General features: G+C 52.0%; 1 protein-coding gene across 1 annotated transcript; it reads left to right on the forward strand.

Moving 5' to 3' along the window:
* Nucleotides 1–7,049: 7,049 nt before the first annotated feature.
* Nucleotides 7,050–18,379, forward strand: A3GALT2 (alpha 1,3-galactosyltransferase 2). Its single transcript, XM_054549432.2, has 8 exons — nt 7,050–7,147; nt 8,767–8,850; nt 9,068–9,156; nt 9,466–9,604; nt 12,357–13,639; nt 14,474–14,674; nt 16,651–16,849; nt 17,863–18,379. The coding sequence occupies exons 1-5, from the start codon at nt 7,050–7,052 to the stop codon at nt 13,042–13,044; spliced, it is 1,098 nt and encodes a 365-aa protein (XP_054405407.1). The 3' UTR covers nt 13,045–13,639; nt 14,474–14,674; nt 16,651–16,849; nt 17,863–18,379.
* The last annotated feature ends 110 nt before the right edge of the window (nt 18,380–18,489 follow it).

Consider the following 18,489-nt stretch of genomic DNA (forward strand, 5'->3'; position numbering starts at 1 on the left):
TATTTTAAAAATCTTGGTCACAACCCACTAAACTCATTACACGGCCTTCAGATAGGTCACAACTGGAACTTTAAAAAGCACTGCCCAGAGTAAACCACAGCAGTTCAACATCCACGATCTTACATGGTTCTCTCCCCTGGGTGACTGGTGTACGTACTGGTGTACATTCTACTGAGAAGGTAAAGGGCTCCACTAGGTGAACTGTCCAAGGTCACAGATGCCGAGTGCCCTTCAGATCTGGCTGAGGCTCTGTGCAGAAACGGCTTTTCCTGGGTGGCAAACACCATACCTTGATTGCCAGCTGTTCCCAAGAACCAAAGACACTTCCCCTGGGGAGGGAAGAGGAGTCTGTACAAAATGACAGAGCCTCCAGCCAACCAGAACTGGCCTACTCAGACCCACCCTCTTCCAGGTGATTGGCCTCAAAAGGGTTGCCAGCCCCACTCCACCTTGGGGCCAGCTTCCCCCAAAAGGTCACATCCCCGGCAGGTCCCTCGCAGGCAGTCCATCCTGACTGCTCCTGTGGGTGCAGCTCCTGAGGTAAAGGGGAAGGAGCTGCTTGTTCCAGGTCTCCAGGAGCAGGCCATTTCTTCCCCAGCTCTAAGCTGGGAAAGTTTGCTCCAGGCCATCCTACCTGCTTCCCCATATGGCTCTCAAGGAGGGACTCAGGTGAGTGGGGACAATGGTATGGAGAGGAAGAAAGCTTGGGGACAGCTGAGCTAAGAGGGATCCAGTCTGATGGCTAAAATAGTACCAAGGGGAGGCACCAGAGTGAGCCCAGGAGTACCAGCTGAGCCTCCAGTCCTGGGGAAAGGTGGCTCCAAGAGGGGAAGAAAGAAAATCCGTGTGCATGGACACCGGGGTGGAGGAGGTTGTATTCCACAAGATTTTGTAGCCAACGAAAAGCTGGACTCCCCTTGCTTCCCTTAACTCTAAACCCCCTTGGCGAGCCGGAAAGCAGAGACCCGGAGGTACATTCCCTCCCCGACTGTAACTGAGAGCTCCCTCTATCCCCACTGGGACTGATGGTCTAGGACTAGGAAACTGTGCCCCTTTAAGACCTAATGGCTGATCTTTAACCCTTTCTTGAAGCCAAGGAGAGTGGGGAGCAGGGCACAGGGTGGAGCTTGAGGGACCACCTTCTGCAGGTAGAACCTGAACAAGAAATGTGGAGGAGTGGACTGGTCAGGGGCCTCCACAGACTACGGGCTCCCAGGCTGGGGCATAGGAAGGGCAGGAGGAGCTGGTGGGTCCCACCCAGTCCTGGGTCTCAGTACCCTCCCAGGCCTGACCACAGGAGTTCACAAGACCAACTCTGCCTGTGTGCCCTGGCTGAGGCCCAGAGCCCAGAATAAGCATCGGTTTGCCCTACCCTGGTTGGGAGGAGGCTGGTGAAGAGGGTGGGACAGCCACAGAAGGGGAGAAAGCTCCTCCAGCCTTTTCGTGCTCCTGTAGTACCTTACGCAGTACCTCGCACACCTCCCACGGTGCATCTCCCGAGGCAGCCTTGCCAGCTCCCAGTACGGGGTTTGACCAGGCTTCTAGGAGCCAGAGAAGCCCAGCTGCAGCCAGCCCTCCAGGAGCTCAGACAGGAGCTGAACAGAGTGGGAAGGGAAGAAGCCAAGCCCACGGGGAGAAATAACAGGGCCGAGAACCTTGTGAGATGAGCCTCAGGGTTGAGCTAGGCCCAGGTCAAATGGAGCCCAAATGCCATGCTGGAAGCTCTGGCTGAGGGATCAGACAGTCCTACTCAAAGCCCAACCCCACCCATTACCCGCCGTGCAAATGCCTTGATGTAAAGTGTAAACAGGAATGGCAAATGCCTACTGAAGGTGCACCCTGAAAACTTGCAGTAGGTTGGGACTTTTCACCTAAAGAACACGGATACTTACTGGAGGAGAAACAAGCTGATTAGTTGATCCCCAGAGGGTAGAACTAGGGACTGGAAAGCCTGGTGCCCCAGGAGGCAGGGAATGACTGGCAGGACCCTGAGCTGACAGGGGAGGAGGAGGATGCTGAGATTGGGGAGTGAGCCCTGGGGAGCCCCCAGGCAAGAACGAACGCCCCACGTGCTGCCTCCTCTCCTGCTGCTGGAGTGCAGGCCACGTGCGCAGGTGCACCACTGGCCTATAGGACTCTGGGCAGTTCTTTTCACTTTCTGGACCTTAATTTTCCCTTTATGGAAGAAAATGAAAACCAGGCCCCACCTGAGTTTGTTATATGTAGCAAAGAGGGAGGGAACCAAACCTACTCCTAAAAGAAGATGTGGTGCATCTGATTCACACCAATGAGGCCACCCAGCCTTGCAGAAGTGAGCTGTCACTGCGATCTGCTCCAAGCCTCCGTGCGTCCTCTCTCACACAGTGACCCTGGCCCAGCCCCCTTGCTGAGTGCTGCCCTCAGATATTGTGTGTCCCCTGGACAGCAGTGTTCACCTGGGTGTCCCAACTCAGTGCTTCTCAAGCTGCAGTTTGCATTTCCTTGATCTTTCCTTCTATGTTCTCAGCGATTGATCCCAGTGACCCAAATGGACCCCTGCTTTCTCCCCTGAGCAACTGCAACCCTAAGCAAGTGATTTAACCTTTCTAAGCCTCAGTTTCCTCATGTATAAAGTAGACATAAGCACAGCATCTCCTTCAAGGGGCTGTGGTGTGCCTTTAACAGGACAGGCACATAATACACTTGGCCAGGTATCCGTCTCAGTGTCTGGGATTATGCATAAGGAGTGCAGACTTAATCCTGAAGAAAATGGAGTTTTAAGCAAAGGAGTACCAGTCAACTTGGAATAGAGAATGAACACAAATAACTCATTTGTTGTTTCATTCATTTGCTGAACAAATAATTATCAATAGCATGAATTATGAGGCAGGCTCTGGGATTTGGCACCAAGAATACAAAGGCTGGCAAAACAGAGAAACTCGGAGCCTAGTGGGGCAGACAGTCCCTAGCATCGCTTGGCAGGTACTGGAGGAGAGGTCTGGGAAAGGGACAGAGGCACATCCTGGGGGAGGGAACTCAGAGGAGGAGATGTCAAGGCCAGCTTCAGACAGGAGGAAGCTGGGTGCTGAAGAATGATGCAGAGCTTGTTGGCTGATGGAAGGAAGAGTGCAATCAGAACGGAATACAGAGGTGGGGAAGCCTAGGAGACTTCATAGTGAAGGGTAAAAGATGGAGACTCGGAGGCAGGGTCGGGAGGCTGTTATAGGAATCCAGGTGAGAAACAAGGAGGCACGAATAGGACAGTGAGGGAGGCCAGGAGGGGAGTTTTGGGCACTAGGAAGGAGGTAAAAGCAACAACTTGGCTGTCAGGAGAGAAAGCAGGGGTCCCACTTGGGTCACTGGGATCAATCACTGAGAACACAGGATGGGGAGAGTGAATGGCAGGATGGGGGAAGAGTGAGTGGGGGGATGGAGGAGAGTGAGTGGGAGAACCCACAGGGTTTGCTGATGGGCTGCATGTGGGGATTAAATTATTTGTAACAATATTTTTATTTAAACCAGCACATCCAAATTTACACCTGTTTCACTGTTTTAATGTGGCTACTAGACATGTTTAAATTACATATGTGGCTCACACTATACTTCCACTGGATGATGCTATTCTAGATCTCTTCCTACACTCATGAAAGAATGCGGCTATACGTGACTGCAAAGGCTTGGGTGCACAGGCACAGATGCTTCCCCCTGCCATAAGCAAGCTCTGCCTCTCCATATTAGTTATTCCTTCCTTTTCACCTTAACACATTAGGGTCTGTTTTCCAGAGAGTACATATAAATCTACCTCACCCTTTTCAATAGCCATGTTGATCTCCATTATACAAGTTGAGTACCCCTCATCCAAAAATCTGAAATCCAAAACGCTCTAAAATCCAAAACTTTTTGAGCACCGACAGAACATTCAAAGGAAATGCTCCCACTGGAGCATTTTGAATTTCAGATTTCCAGATTAGGGATACTTAGCCAGTAAATACAATGCAAATATTCAAAACTCCAAAAAAGTCTAAAATCCAAAACACTTTTGGTCCAAACTTTTGGATAAAGGATACCCAACCTGTATAGATATGCCTGATTCATTGATCCAGTTCCCTACTGATGAATCCTGGGGTTGTTGCATTAGTTTGCTTTTTCAGAGAAGGCTACAGGAACATCCTGGGACTAGTCACTGTAGAGTCTCCATTCCTAGCTGCAGGCAAGCTGGCCAGGGGCTGTAAGCACTGACAGTGTTACAGTGGAGGAGCTGGACTTGGAAGGCTTCTCGGGCATGGTTAAGAGATGTGGACGGTGTCCTGCACTCAGCAGGAAACCTCAAAATAACTTAAATTTTTTTGTGTGTAAATTGCTAACTTTGAATTTTTCCTTTATTAAAAAAGCAACATACTGTAAATACATTACAGACAACTGAGGAGAAAATAAGAAACTAATTTTATTGCACAAACACATTCTTCCTTTTAGTCTTATTTTCTGATGCACGTTTTTATTCTTGCTAAATTGTAATCAGAGTGCACATCAATTTTAGATCCTGCTTTTTTCCTTTAATGTTCCTGTATGAGCATTTTTCTATGTGACTGCAGAGTCTTCCTAACACGTTTATTTAGCCAGTCCCTTCAGCTAGACACTAGAGCCTTCTTCAGTTATATTTGAGCAGCTGAGATAATGCCTCTCCCTGTGACCCAAAACGCCTTCTCTATGGGTGCTTTCCAGGCAGCATTCAACCAAGCTCAAGTCTCGCTTGTGTAAGGGAAACATGCACACACCCATCAATACAACCACCCTGTCCCCTCCAGTTGCCACCCCATATCTTTCCTCCTTACAGCCCGACTTCTGAAAAGACAGCCCCACTCCCACCCAACCCATGTGCCTCTCCTTAAGTCCTCTACCTGCTCAGTCTCCCTTCCATTCCCACCTGGTCTAGGCCTGGGCCCTGGCCTCCTCTCCCTCTGTACTCTCTCCCTCTCTCCCATGACATCCCTGCCCTCCTGGCAAATCCCAGAACTTTCTCCTGAGCCTGCCTGCCTTCTGGGCTCCAGCCCCCTTCCTCCAACCAGACAACCAGGCATCTTCTCCTTTCTGGTACCTCAGCCCCGTCCCTCAAATCCATGGCCAAGTCTTGCCCATGTGCCCTCCCTGACAGCCCCTCACCACCTATTCCTCCCCATCCAGCTGCCAACTCCCTGGTGTTGCCCCGATACCTCCCAGGGGCTGGCACCTAACTCATCTTCCTGCCTCCAGCAGTGCCCTCCCTGCCACCCCACCATGGCCAGGCTCCAGATTTCAGCTGGAGGACTTTAGGGTTTGTGGGGGTTTTTTTGGTTGGTTTTTGGGGTTTTTTGTTTTGTTTTTTGTTTCAAATAAAAATCTGACTGAGTCACTCCCCAGAGGAAACACCTTTCAGGGCTCTCCATGACCCTCAAGATGAAGTCCAATTCCCCAAGCCTGACATGCGGGCCCCGGGTGACCTGGCCCCAGCTCACCTCTGCAGCCTCATCCCTCCCTCCTCATCTGCTACTACACTCCACCCTGCAGTTCCACAGACATTCCAGGAGTGAGGCTTCCTCACTTTTGCACACTGTTGTTTCTTTTCCATGGACCTCTCTTCCCCCTCCATGCCTTCTTCACCTGAAGAACTTCTATTAATAATTGTTTAGGTCCTAGCTTAGAAGTCAACTCCTCCTCCAGGAGGCCCCAACTACCTCCTCATCTACGAAAGCTCAGGTGCTACCCTCCAATTTGCCTCATAGCATCTGGTACTGTTCCCAATCACAGCATTCATTGTGCTGTGTTCCATGCATCCGTTTTCAGTCTGTCATGTGACCCATTCCCTCACCACCACCCCCCCAACTACACCCACATCTTCCTGACTCCGCACCCTGAAGACAGGGTCTGTGTCTCATTCACCTCTGAATCCGACTTAGCACAGTGCTTGATGCTGAGCTTGTGTCCAATAAATACATGTTGAATGCACAACTTAACAGAAACTGATGAACATCTTGATGCATAAACTTTTCTTATTCTGAAGATTATCTCCTTTGAACAGATTCCCAGAAGCTGGAAATTATTGAATCAAAGTGGATGAATATTGAACACTTTCAATTCCCATAGCTAAGTAGCTTTCCAAATGGCTGTAGCAATTTGCACTCCCACCAGCAAGTGTAAGAGCGCCAATCTCACTGCATTCTTGCACCTTGGCTATTCTCATTATGCCTTTTATTTTTTAAATCAAGACAGGGTCTACCTCTGCCACCCAGGCTGGAGTCCAGTGGCATGATCATAGCTTACTGTAACCTGTAACTCCTGGGCTCAAGCGATCCTCCTGCCTCAGCCTCCTGAATAGCTGGAACTACAGGTGCATACCATCTGGCTAATATTTTTTTTTTTTTTTTTTGAGACAGAGTCTTGCTCTGTCACCAGGCTGGAGTACAGTGGCGTGATCTCAGCTCACTGCAACCTCCGCCTCCCAAGTTCAAATGATTCTCCTGCGTCAGCCACCCAAGCAGCTGGGACTACCGACACATGCCACCACGGCCAGCTAATTTTTGTATTTTTAGTAGAGATGGGGTTTCACCATGTTGGCCAGGATAGGCTCGATCTCTTGACCTCGTGATCCACCCGCTCGGCCTCCCAAAATGCTGGGATTACAGGCATGAGCCACCGCGCCCAGCCCCGGCTAATTTAATTTTTTGCGGAGGCAGGGTCTTGCTCCATTGCCCGGGCTGATCTTGAACTCCTGGCCTCAAGCAATTCTCCTGCCTTGACCTCCCAAAACACTGGGATTACATGCACAAGCCCCTCCCAGCCCTATGATGTTTTCTCTTAAAGTGCTCATTTTATAGGCAAAACATACCACCTTGTTCTAATTTGTATATCTTTGATTGCCAGTGAGGGTGAACATTTTTCCATATATTTGCCTACTAAATGCACTTCTTCTATGAGGATTTACCTGTTTGTGTGACGTGGAAACTGTTAAGGCAGGGTGACTTGTTATGAGATGACTCTGGGGCTGTGGAGGAAGTGACCAGGAGCATGAAGAGTGCTGCTGCAATGATCCCGTGATGGAGGAGCAGGCCAGGGTCACTGTGGGGCACGAGGAAGAGCGGGGGAGCAGAGATGAAGGAGACCAGGTCAACCCGGGACTGAAAGCAGACAGCAGGTGCAGAGCAGGAGGGGTCATGGTGCACCCAGGTTTCTGGCTTGGCGCAGTGAACTGGAGGAGGGGCTGAGCTCGGAGACAGTGCCCAGGTGGATCCACACACCTGCAAGGCAGTTCTTAGCACTCTTTACTAGACACACCTGCTAAGGAACAGTTACATGGGGCAGCAGGAGAAGCAGGGGCAGGAGGGTCTGAGGCTGGCAGCCTTCTTGAAAGAGACCAGGGGAGCCACGTTTTGAAAGGATTTGTAGGCCGGACACGGTGGCTCACGCCTGTAATCCTAGCACTTTGGGAGGCCGAGGTGGGCGGATCACCAGAGGTCAGGAGTTTGAGACCAGCCTGGCCAACATGGTGAAACCCCATCTCTACTAAAAATACAAAAATTAGCTGGGTGAGGTGGTGGGCAATCGTAATCCCAGCTATTCGGGAGGCTGAGTCACAAGAATCACTTGAACCCAGGAGGCAGAGGTTGCAGTGAGCTGAGACTGTGCCATTTCACACTAGCCTGGGCTACAGAGCGAGACTTCGTCTCAAAAAAAAAAAAAAGAGGAAGGAAGGAAGGAAAGAAGGATGGATGAATAGATGCATTTGTAGGGGCAGGGAGTGGAGTAAGGAGGCTGCCCAGGTGACGATCAGGGTGTGTTCAGGAAGAATGGTCATCACTAGCTAAAGCTGAGTGAACTATTGCAACATGAGAGACCTTGTTCTCAACGCTTAGCTTGTGTGAAGGCAATGACAGCCCTAAGGCAGGAGTTCTTATTACCCCATCCTACAGATGAGACTGATGTGCAGAGGACCAGACCTTGCCCCAGGGTCAGAGAGCTAATGAGTGGTGGAGCTGGGATTCGAACCCAGGGCTCTGGCCCCCATGTCTGTGCTCCTTACCATGTAGCTGCAGTTGCTCCAGATACACGAGTACTCAGGAAGGTGGGGTGACAGTGGAACAAGCTCCCCAGAAGGAGCTTATTAAGATTCTCAGCATTTGGAGCCCTTCCTGGAAAACAAAGTGTGGACAAATCCCAAAGCCCACCTCTTCTGAGCCAAGAATTGGGCTGCTGAGCTCTGCTTGGAGGAGTTCACCTGGCCTGGTGACTGGAGGCACCACAGACACCTGGTCTCTGACCACAGCCAGCCCAGTAACTCTTCGCTAAGTCCCAGACAGCTCTTAACTCCCAGTGACTGAGGTGGGAGGATTGCTTGAGCTGAGTTGGAGACAAGCCTGGGCAACATAGCAAGACCCCATCTCTAAAAAAAAAAAAAAAAAATACAAAATTAGGCGTCTATAGTCCCAGCTACACAGGAGGCTGAGGTGGGAGGATAGCTTGAGCCCAGGAGTTCAAGGCTGCAGTGAGCTGTGATCACACCACAACACTCCAGCCTGGGTGACAGAGTGAGGTTGTTTCAAAAAAAAAAAAAAAAAAGTACCTCAAACCCTAATGTTATCATCCCCCCAACCTGCCCAAGGTCATGCCCCTGCACAAGAAACTGGTAACACTGGCTACCTTCATGCAGAAGAACCGGCTGGCTGGAAGTAAGAAAGACTTTTCATGTATGTGTGCATATAAATATTTATGTCTATACATATAAATGAGTTACTGATGCCCCCCTCCCACCCCCAGGGCCTGGAAGAGAATCTTCTGGCGGCAGATCCTACTTGCACTTGGCCTCTTAGGCCTGTTTCTGTATGGCCTCCCTAAATTCAGGTACAAGCCCCTTTCCCCAGCACTTGAGGTGGGACCACAGAGTCAGGTTTGAAGGGGATCTGTCTAAGTGCCTCCTTGAGGGATGGAGGGCGGTGGCTAGCTCAGCTCAAGTGTCCTTGTGAGCTCTCTCTCCTTGTAAGAAGCAAAGCCAGAGGGCTCCTGGCCAGGCTGACATGCTTCTCACGGCTGCCCGCCCCCCAACCTCAACCCGCCACAGGCATCTGGAAGCCCTCATCCCCATGGGCGTCTGCCCTTCGGCCACAATGTCCCTGCTGAGAGACAACTTCACAGGTGCCCTGCGTCCCTGCTAAGAAGCTCCCATCCCTCCTACTCCAAGGGCACCCCCAAACCCTACACAGCTCTGCCCTATGTCCCTGCCCTCCACACATCTCCCACCCCAGCAGAGCCAGGCACTCTGACACCAAGTCCAGCAGCCCCATCGGGCCACACCTCCCAGTCCTCTGTGTTGCTCTGAGCTGAAGGCTTCCAGGGGCAGGAACTAGGTCTCATCAGTCTATGGGTCCCTAGGGCTCAGCACTGGGGAGGTGGCAGTGAACATGCACCAAGTGGGTGGATGAATGGAGCTATTTCCATTTCCCATCCCTGCCCTGGCCAGGGCCCGACCTGAAGTTCTGACCTGTACCCCCTGGGGGGCTCCCATTATTTGGGATGGCACTTTCGACCCAGATGTGGCCAAGCAAGAGGCTAGACAGCAGAACCTCACCATGGGGCTGACTGTCTTTGCTGTAGGCAGGTAAGGCCTGGGAAGGGAAGCAGTGCTGTCAAGGCTGTGAGTGGGAGGGGTGTGCATGTGATGAAGGAGGCGGGGCACCCTGCTCCCCTGTGCCATGGGATCCCAAAGTGAAGCGAGAAGCAAAGACAGTACTTCTTGCCCCACACCCCCAGATGAGCACAGGACCATCCTTCTCCTCCTCCCTGGACACCAACACCATAGAGCCCGCCCAACACAGGCAGCCAGGGCTGTTCTAGAACCACATCTGGAAGGGACCTGCCTAGGGGCTGGGGCTCATCCATCTGGAGGCACTGGTTTTGTAGTGAGAAAATGATGGAGTCTTTCAGGTGAGAGTGGTGAGGAGGGGAGTGTGACTGGGTAAGTAGAGGGATGATTCACTGCAGTAGGTGCCCATTGGAGGTCAGCAGCTCAGGTGCAGGTACACAGGATTGTGGGGGCAGGTGCCAAGCAAGTCTGATGAAGGGAGAGGGGCTGGGGAGCTGAAGGATTGCAAGGGAGGGAACCTGAACTGGGCAGAGGGAAGTGAAGAGAGGAAGGGGGTGACAAATACTGAAGTGGCAAGGTCACCAGATTAGAGGATTCAGTGAGGTAGGACTGTTTTGGGTTGGGGGTGGTAATCACAGTAAGTGAGCTCGAACAACGAGGTCCTTACAGAGTGGGACAGACACTGATGAAGATCAAGTTGAGGGAGTAGCCACGGGAACAGGTGACTGTGAAGGGAACAGGTGACTGTGGAGGGCACGGGACAATCACTACAGGAAAGGAAGTCAAGAGAAGAAATGGCAGCGGGGTGCTGACCTCCCCACTATGGATGACAGGGAGTGTCTAAGCTGCGTGTCAACCTTCCTGAAGTGACACGAAGGGGACTCTTGGCTGACAGTGGCAGTCAGATCCTATAACTAGTTTTGGGCAACTAAAAGAAGCATTTCTAAAAGTGGAACTAGTTGCTTTGGGAAGGTGGTGAGAACCTCCCATTCAGGAAGGATGGGGAAGGAATTTTGTTACCAGATACCCCAGACAACCGTTCAAGGCTCCTCGAACTCTGTCCCCAACACCCTACAAGGGAGAGAAAGCCAGGAGTGCCACTGACAGGCAAGGGGATGAAAAGGACCAAGGGCTGCCCCGTGGACCAGGTGGGCAGAACTGCTGGGCTACTTGGGCCTTCGCCTCTCCCAGGGCCTCGGTGCTCCCACTTCCATCACACATGCTGAGTAGGGCGTTCCTGCCCCAGCCCTAGGGGTCAGACACTCAAGGTACAGAAAATTTTGGGATACTGAGGTCCTGAGTTCCAAGATTCTAACACCATGAAATGCTGAGATTTCCTAGGTCTCTGATTCTCATTTCCCACAGTCACCAGGAATAGAGCAAGTGCAAGTAAAGGTACAGGCTCTAAGGCCAAGCTGGGTTCAAATCCTGGCTCAACCACTTACCAATGGTACATACAAGTTTCTAACGCTCTTTAGATGAGACAATGCACATTGACTTAGAAAGCAGCGGCTGCCACATGATAAAAGTTCAAAGTATTATTAGGCACTGTGACTAATATTTTAAAGTCCTAGGATCCCAAGGTCTGTTCATACAGTATTCCAGGCAGCCTTGTTATCTATATAGTGAAAGACAGTGACTTAAAACAGCTTATTATTATAGCTCATAAAATAATTCTGTGGAGGGCCGGGAGCAGTAGCTCACGCCTGTAATCCCAGCACTTTGGGAGGCCTGAGACGGGAGGATCACCTGAGGTCAGGAGTTCAAGACCAGCCTGGCCAACATGGTGAAACCCCATCTCTACTAAAAATACAAAAAAATTGGTGGGGCGTGGTGGTGGCCGCTTGTAATCCCAGCTACTTGGAGCCTGAGGCAGGAGAATCGCTTGAAGCCGGGAGGCAGAGGTTGTAGTGAGCTGAGATAGCGCCACTGTACTCCAGCCTGGGCCACAGGAGCGAAACTCTGTCTCAAAAATAATAATTCGGTGTGTCAGTAATTCAGACAGGGCTCAGCAGGAAGGGCTCCTCTTCTCATGCTCTCAAATGTCTGGGTCTCAGCTGGGAGACCAACTGCTGAAGACTGGTGGGGCCAGCTTAGGCTTCCTCACTCATGGCAGCACCCAAGTTCTGGGACTTCTTAAATGGAGGCTCGGAGCTCTAAAGACAGAAACGCTGCCAGTCCTCCAAAGGGCCAGTATGAGGCAGGAGTGGCAGGCAATTTGCAAGCATCTTCAGTCCAACCTGCCCTGCCCCATTAAAGTTGAAAGATGCTAGGGCTAGAGGGTCCGGAGTTCCAAGGCCGGGTGTGGGGAGGACCAGGCAGCACTGGTGGGGTGGGGGTAAGGTTGGGGTGGGGTAGGGGTGAGGTGGGGTGAAGTGAGGTTGGGGTGGGGGTGGGGTGAGGTTGGGGTGGGGGTGGGGTGAGGTTGGGGTGGGGGTGGGGTGAGGTTGGGGTGGGGGTGAGGTGGGGGTGAGCTTGGGTTAGGCGTGCTGAGGTGGGGGTAGGGATAAGGTTGGGGTGGGGTGAGGGTTGGGGTTGGGTGGGTTGAGGTGGGGGTGACGGTTGGGTGGGGTGGGGGTGGGGGGGAGGTGGGAGTGGGGTGAGGTGGGGATGGAGTGAGGTTGGGGTAGGGTGAGATGGGGGTGAGGGTTGGGAGGGGTGGGATGAGGTCGGGGTGAGGGTGGGGTGGGGGTAGGGGTGAGGTGAGGTGGGGAGGCCGGCCCCGCCTCGCTTCACTCTCAGGCTGACCGTGGCGCCACGCCCTTAGATACCTGGAAAAGTACCTGGAGCGCTTCCTGGAGACGGCGGAGCAGCACTTCACGGCGGGCCAGAGCGTGGTGTACTACGTGTTCACCGAGCGGCCGGGATCGGTGACCTGCGTGGCGCTGGGCCCGGGACGGCGGCTGCGCGTGGAGCGCGTGGCGCGCGAGCGGCGCTGGCAAGACGTGTCGATGGCGCGCATGCGCACGTTGCACGCGGCGCCAGGCGGGCGGCTGGGCCGCGAGGCGCACTTCGTGTTCTGCATGGACGTGGACCAGCACTTCAGCGGCACCTTTGGGCCCGAGGCGCTGGCCGAGTTGGTGGCGCAGCTGCACTCCTGGCACTACCACTGGCCGTCGTGGCTGCTGCCCTTCGAGCGCGACGCGCATTCGGCCGCCGCGATGGCGTGGGGCGAGGGCGACTTCTGCTACCACGCGGCGGTGTTCTGGGGCAGCGTGGCGGCGCTGCGCGGGCTGACGGCGCACTGTGTCGGGGGCCTGGCCTGGGACCGCGCTCGCGGCCTGGAGGCGCGCTGGCACGACGAGAGCCACCTCAACAAGTTCTTCTTGCTGCACAAGCCCGCCAAGGTGCTGTCGCCCGAGTTCTGCTGGAGCCCGGACTTCGGCCCGCGGGCCGAGATCCGCCGCCCGCGACTGCTCTGGGCGCCCAAGGAGTACCGGCTGCTGCGGGACTAGCGCCGCCGCCGGCTCCCGGCCCTCCGGCTTCTCCGCCGGCCCAGCCGGCCGGGCCTCGCTCCCGCTCCGGGCGTCTTTGGCCCCGGGAAGGTGTGGAGTGGGAGTCACGAGAGGAAGAGATCCTGAAACCGGGCGGGGCCCTTCTGGACGCTGATGGCGCTCTGGAGGGCAGAGAGATACTGGATACAAAAGTCCTACCTGCTTCATGTGCGCCAGTCCGTGGGAGTGGGAGTAGGAGGAGGAGCTCCTCACTTCAAGAGAAAAATCCCCTTCCCTTAACAGTGAGCGAGGCACAACTGCAGTAGAGCCTCGAGCTATCAGCCTGTAGACCTTTCACCCCTGAGCCTGCAGAATGCAGCTGGTGTCTGGAGATGTTTTAGTCCCACCTGCAACCCCCTTTTTAAATGAGGAGACTGAGACACAAAGAGGAAACATAACTGCCCAAGGACACAGAGGGTCCGAGTCACTGTGATGTCAGCGGCTGGAGAGGCGTGGCTGGCCCCTCGGGATGTCTCTGGGCAGGAGCCACAGGAAGAAACACAGGTGGCACCCCGTCATTGGCTCTGCCCTTTTACCTCCCCTGCTCATAAGCATGGTTTGTACATATTTCAGTAATATTATGATAAATTATTCCTGTGCTGCGAGACAAAGTAGCAAACATAAGAAGCCATGTTTGCTCCTTTCCCTTGCCAGCATAATTTCACAAAGCCCTGACTGTGACAGCATATAGCTGTCAAAACAAAAAACACAGCTCCCCACGTCCCTGCCAGAGCCACTATATTCCCTAAAAAAAATAAGTGACTCTAGATATATCTCCATATAAGATAATGTCAGTTGGGGTTAGTGATCATGCTTCTATAAACTATAACCAGATACACTCTTACACACAAACTTAGATATAATTTTACGCATACTGAAGCTTCACCACCTATATCTAAACTCTAAACTAAAATACTACGTTCAGGCCGAGCATAGTGGCTCATGCCTGTAATCCCAGCACTTCGGGAGGCTGAGACACACAGATCACTTGAGGTCAGGAGTTTGAGACCAGCCTGGCCAACATGATGAAACCCCATCTCTATTAAAAATACAAAAATTAGCAGGGCGTGGTGGCACACACCTGTAATCCCAGCTACTGGGGAGGCTGAGGCACAAGAATCGCTTGAACCCGGGAGGTGAAGGTTGCAGTGAGCCGAGATCGTACCACTGCACTCCAGCCTGAGCGACAGAGCAAGACTCTGTCTCAATAAAATAAATACTACATTCAAAGCATCTGATGGAACCTCTCTAAAGAGCTCCTCCTGGGCCATAGGCCTTGGTCGATGGTCCTCAATAAGACTTCTAAGTGACACTAACTTTAATTATTAAAAAACTTACTTTTATTCTTTAGTTGACATTCCCAAATTGTTATTGTGGCTTTTTCTCCTAGACAAAGTCCAAAATGACATTTTCTGGCCTCGGGGCTATAGCAGGGCGACATTTGGCCACAGTATCTGGGAGGGAAGTTTCCACATCCGCGGCAGCTGTCTAGACTTCGGATCCCCAGTGGGGAAACACAGGCTCTGAATAGGAGTTGGAAGGCGTCAGACCGTCCCGGGAAGGTGGTCACAGAGCCAAGGAGACAGGGAAGGTAGCCACTGAAGCCCCTGACATTTTGTCTGACATTTGGGAAAACTGGGGCCCTGAGAGACTGGGATTTCACCCTGGCTCTCCTGAATCTTTTATGTAGTATTGTCACCAACCTTGCATTTTAATAGCCTCCACTCCCAGGTAGGGCAGCAATTCTTGCTATTTACCAGACCCAGCTATTGATGATAAGAGAGATTTGTCCTCTCAAAAGCAGTTCAAAATGTCTTCTATCTAAACTAGATTAGCAAAACCCAGAAGGCCTTCTGGACTCAGGATTAGAGATGAGAATGGGCCACGTGTGTCAGAACAGGCAATTTGGCCGGGCACAGTGGCTCACACCTGTAATCCCAGCACTTTGGGAGGCTGAGGCAGGCGGATCATGAGGTCAGGAGTTCGAGACCAGCCTGGCCAGCATGGTGAAACCCCGCCTCTACTAAAAACACAAAAATTAGCCAGGCATGGCAGTGGGCACCTGTAATCCCAGCTACTCAGGATGCTGAGGCATGAAAATCACTTGAACCTGGGAGGCAGAGGTTGCAGTGAGCCAAGATCTTGCCACTGCACTCCATCCAGCCCGGATGACAGTGCGAGACTCCGTCTCAAAAAAAAAAATTTCTGACTGTGAGCTGGGGAAGATGTGTGTCCTCCACCTTACCCTGCAGCATTCACTGAGGGCCACACATGCTGACCCTAACAATTGCTGCAGACCCTAACAATTGCTGGGCCATTCAATACCTGAGCATGAGCCAGTAAGAGATGATGTGAACTGGCTCTTCTTCTGTGTGTGGGTAGACAAGTTCCTTACCTTTGCTGGCCTCAGTTTTCTCATACGTGAAATGTGGATGCCACTCTCCCTCCCTGCAGGGGTTGTGGTGGTGCTCTAGAAAACACAACTTGCCTTCCTCTCCATGCCTGCCTCTTCTCCAGCATGTTCAGAGAGTGCAAAGGATTTGCCAAAGAACAGTCATTTCCTGGTTTTTGTTTGTTTTTGAAACAGCATCTCACTCTGTTGCCCAGGCTGGAGTGCAGTGGGTATGATCATGGCTCACTGCAGCCTCAACATCCCTGAGCTCAGGTGATCCTCCCACCTCAGCCTCCCAAGTAGCTGGGACTACAGGCATGCACCACCACACCAGGCTTTTTTTTTTTTTTTTTTTTTGTAGAGGCGGGGTTTCACCAAGTTGCCCAGGCTGGTCTCGAACTCCTGGGCTCAAGGGAATCCACTTGCCTTGGCCTCCCAAAGTGCTGGGATTCCAGGCATGAGCCACTGCGCCCAGCCAGTCATTTCAGTTTTAAAGGGGGAATAAATGGCATGCTTAGGAGTTTCCAAGGCGTGGGCTGGAGGCAGCCTTGTGCTGTTGGGGATCTTCTTGAGGAGGGAGGGGTTCCAGGAAGCTGCAGGGTGGGCAACCCTTGGGAATGGCTCCCCTCCTAGTGAGCCCAGAGGCCTAAGGAGGAGTTGCGGGGGTGGGTACAGAGAGACTTGGATCTGAAGCAGGAATAACAAGAGGGCTAAAGCTCCTTCTGCAGCTGCCTCCATTACCATCAACACTGTCCTCAGCACCTATCCTGAGGCTCCCCCAGGGGCAGTGGCACTCACTCCCCATGTGAGCAGGTGAAAATCAGACTCAGTCCCCTCAGCATCACTGCTACATGCAAAATCTCCACCTGTCCCAGCCGCCCCACCTTGCCATGCAAGCTCAAATGCCACCCCTAGAAATTCCCAAACATCTTCAGCTCTTAGTCAGGGATCACTGATCATAAGGACCATAGATCCCTTAGGGCTAAGGCAAATAGCAGCAATAATGATGTGGACATATATTGGGTCTTACAACGTGCCAGTTCTAAGCATTAGACAGGTATTGATTCATTTAATCCTCATATCCACACTGTAAGTTGGTTACTACTGTTTACCTCATTTTACATATGAGGAAATCAGGCACAGATTTAGTAACTAACACAATGTCACACCACTAGCAACTTAAACTCATTGAAGTGAGAACGAACAGGAAATTAAACATAGCCAGAGGATGAAGACTGACAGGAACAGAGGTTACCACCAGCTCTTGGTCTCCTTGGTCCATTTCTGCTCTTTCTCTGCCGGCTTTGTTCTTCTGCTTGTATCCAGCTCAACACAGTCACCCCAAACCGCAGTCTACAGGGTTTTCCAGTTCAGGTACCCACCATCTCCTAACTTGTTCCTAGTTCATGGAATAGACAATCTGACAGGAGAGTCAGCTCCGTCTGGTGGTGTGCTGGTATAAGCCTAGTGGTTGACTGGGGAAAAAGAAAGCCCTGATTTATAGTGTTTGCCAATATCCATGGTGTAAATCCCACCATGGCTGATTTCAAGCTACCAGTACTCCCTGAATGCAGAGCTTGGAAGAGGTGTGCACAATTTTCTCACATGAATCAGGACAGCCATTATGCACCACTGGCTGCACCTATGTATCAAGTCAGAGTCAGGTGTCCATCCCTGGCCAATCGGCTGTGGCTGCAATGGGGTCATGTGACACAAATATGGCTGCCAGAGCCCATCCTTTCATGGCAAAGCAGGCTATGGGAGGTCAATTTCAGAGAAAGAGATGAGGCCCCTGAGATTACTGAAAACATGCTGGTTCTTGGCTACCACACATCCCTTTACTCTTCTGATAGTAACACACTCTGGTTTCCTCTTAGGGAACCTCTTGTGCTTCAGAAAGTGAAGAAGGTGAGGGCTTCACCCTCTACTCCAGGCTTAGAGCATGGGCCCTAGGCCCAAGCCAAACAAGCATACAACATGATGCAGTTAGAACCAGGAAGACCCAATTAGACTTTTGCTGGGTGCTATGGTTTGAATGTGTCCCCCCAAAAAAACGTGTTGGAAACAACCCCCAGTGCAACAGTGTTAGGAGTTGGAGCCTAGTGGGAGTTGTTGGGCCATGGGGGCTCCACCCTCATGAATGGATTAATGCTGATTATAAAAGGATATGAGGCTTCAAGTTCCATTTTTCTCACTCACCCTCTTTTTGAGATGGATCTTGTTCTGTCTCCCAGTCTGGAGTGCAAATGGTGCAATCACGGCTCCCCACAGCCCTGACCTCCCAAGCTCAAGCAATCCTGTCACCTCAGCCTCTCAAGTAGCTGGGACTACAGGCGCATGCACCACCACACCTGGCCAATTTTCTTTTTTTTTTTTTTTTTTTGTAGAGACAAGGTCTCCCTATGTTGCCCAGGCTGGTCTCAAACTCCTGGACTCACATGATCCTCCTGCCTTGGCCTCCCAAAGTGCTGAGATTACAAGCACGAGCCACCAAGCCTGGCCTCACCCTCTCTTGCTCTTCTGCCTTCCGGCATGAGATGACATGGCATGAAGGCCCTCACCAGATGCTGGCACCATGCTCTTGGACTTCCCAACCTCCAGAACTATGAGACTGGAATTTATCATGAACAGAATGAAATTTCTGCTCATTATAAATTACCAAGTTTGTGATATCCTGTTATAGCAGCATAAAACAGATGAAGACACTGAGGCTTTTGTCAGAGAGACAGAGGCTTGATTGCTGGAACCCTGGGGACTGTGAGACTAGAGCTGCTGACCCCACAGGAGCCTCAGGCTGAAGCTGACTCAGAACAAAGTGGAGAGCTGGAGACACATCCTTTGAGCCCTGAAGCTGGCCTGACCACTGTCCTGTTACATAAGCCAATACACCCTTGTTTGGATTGGACTTTCTATCACTTGCAGCAAAGTCTTGACACATGAGGACTGTGAGGACTCAGGGAAATGAGTTCCCAATGATGACCTCCATGGTAGTTACTTCTGTCCCCCTCACAGTG

This window comes from Pongo abelii, chromosome 1 (assembly GCF_028885655.2).
Source record: "Pongo abelii isolate AG06213 chromosome 1, NHGRI_mPonAbe1-v2.0_pri, whole genome shotgun sequence".
NCBI classification, from domain to species: Eukaryota; Metazoa; Chordata; class Mammalia; order Primates; family Hominidae; genus Pongo; species Pongo abelii.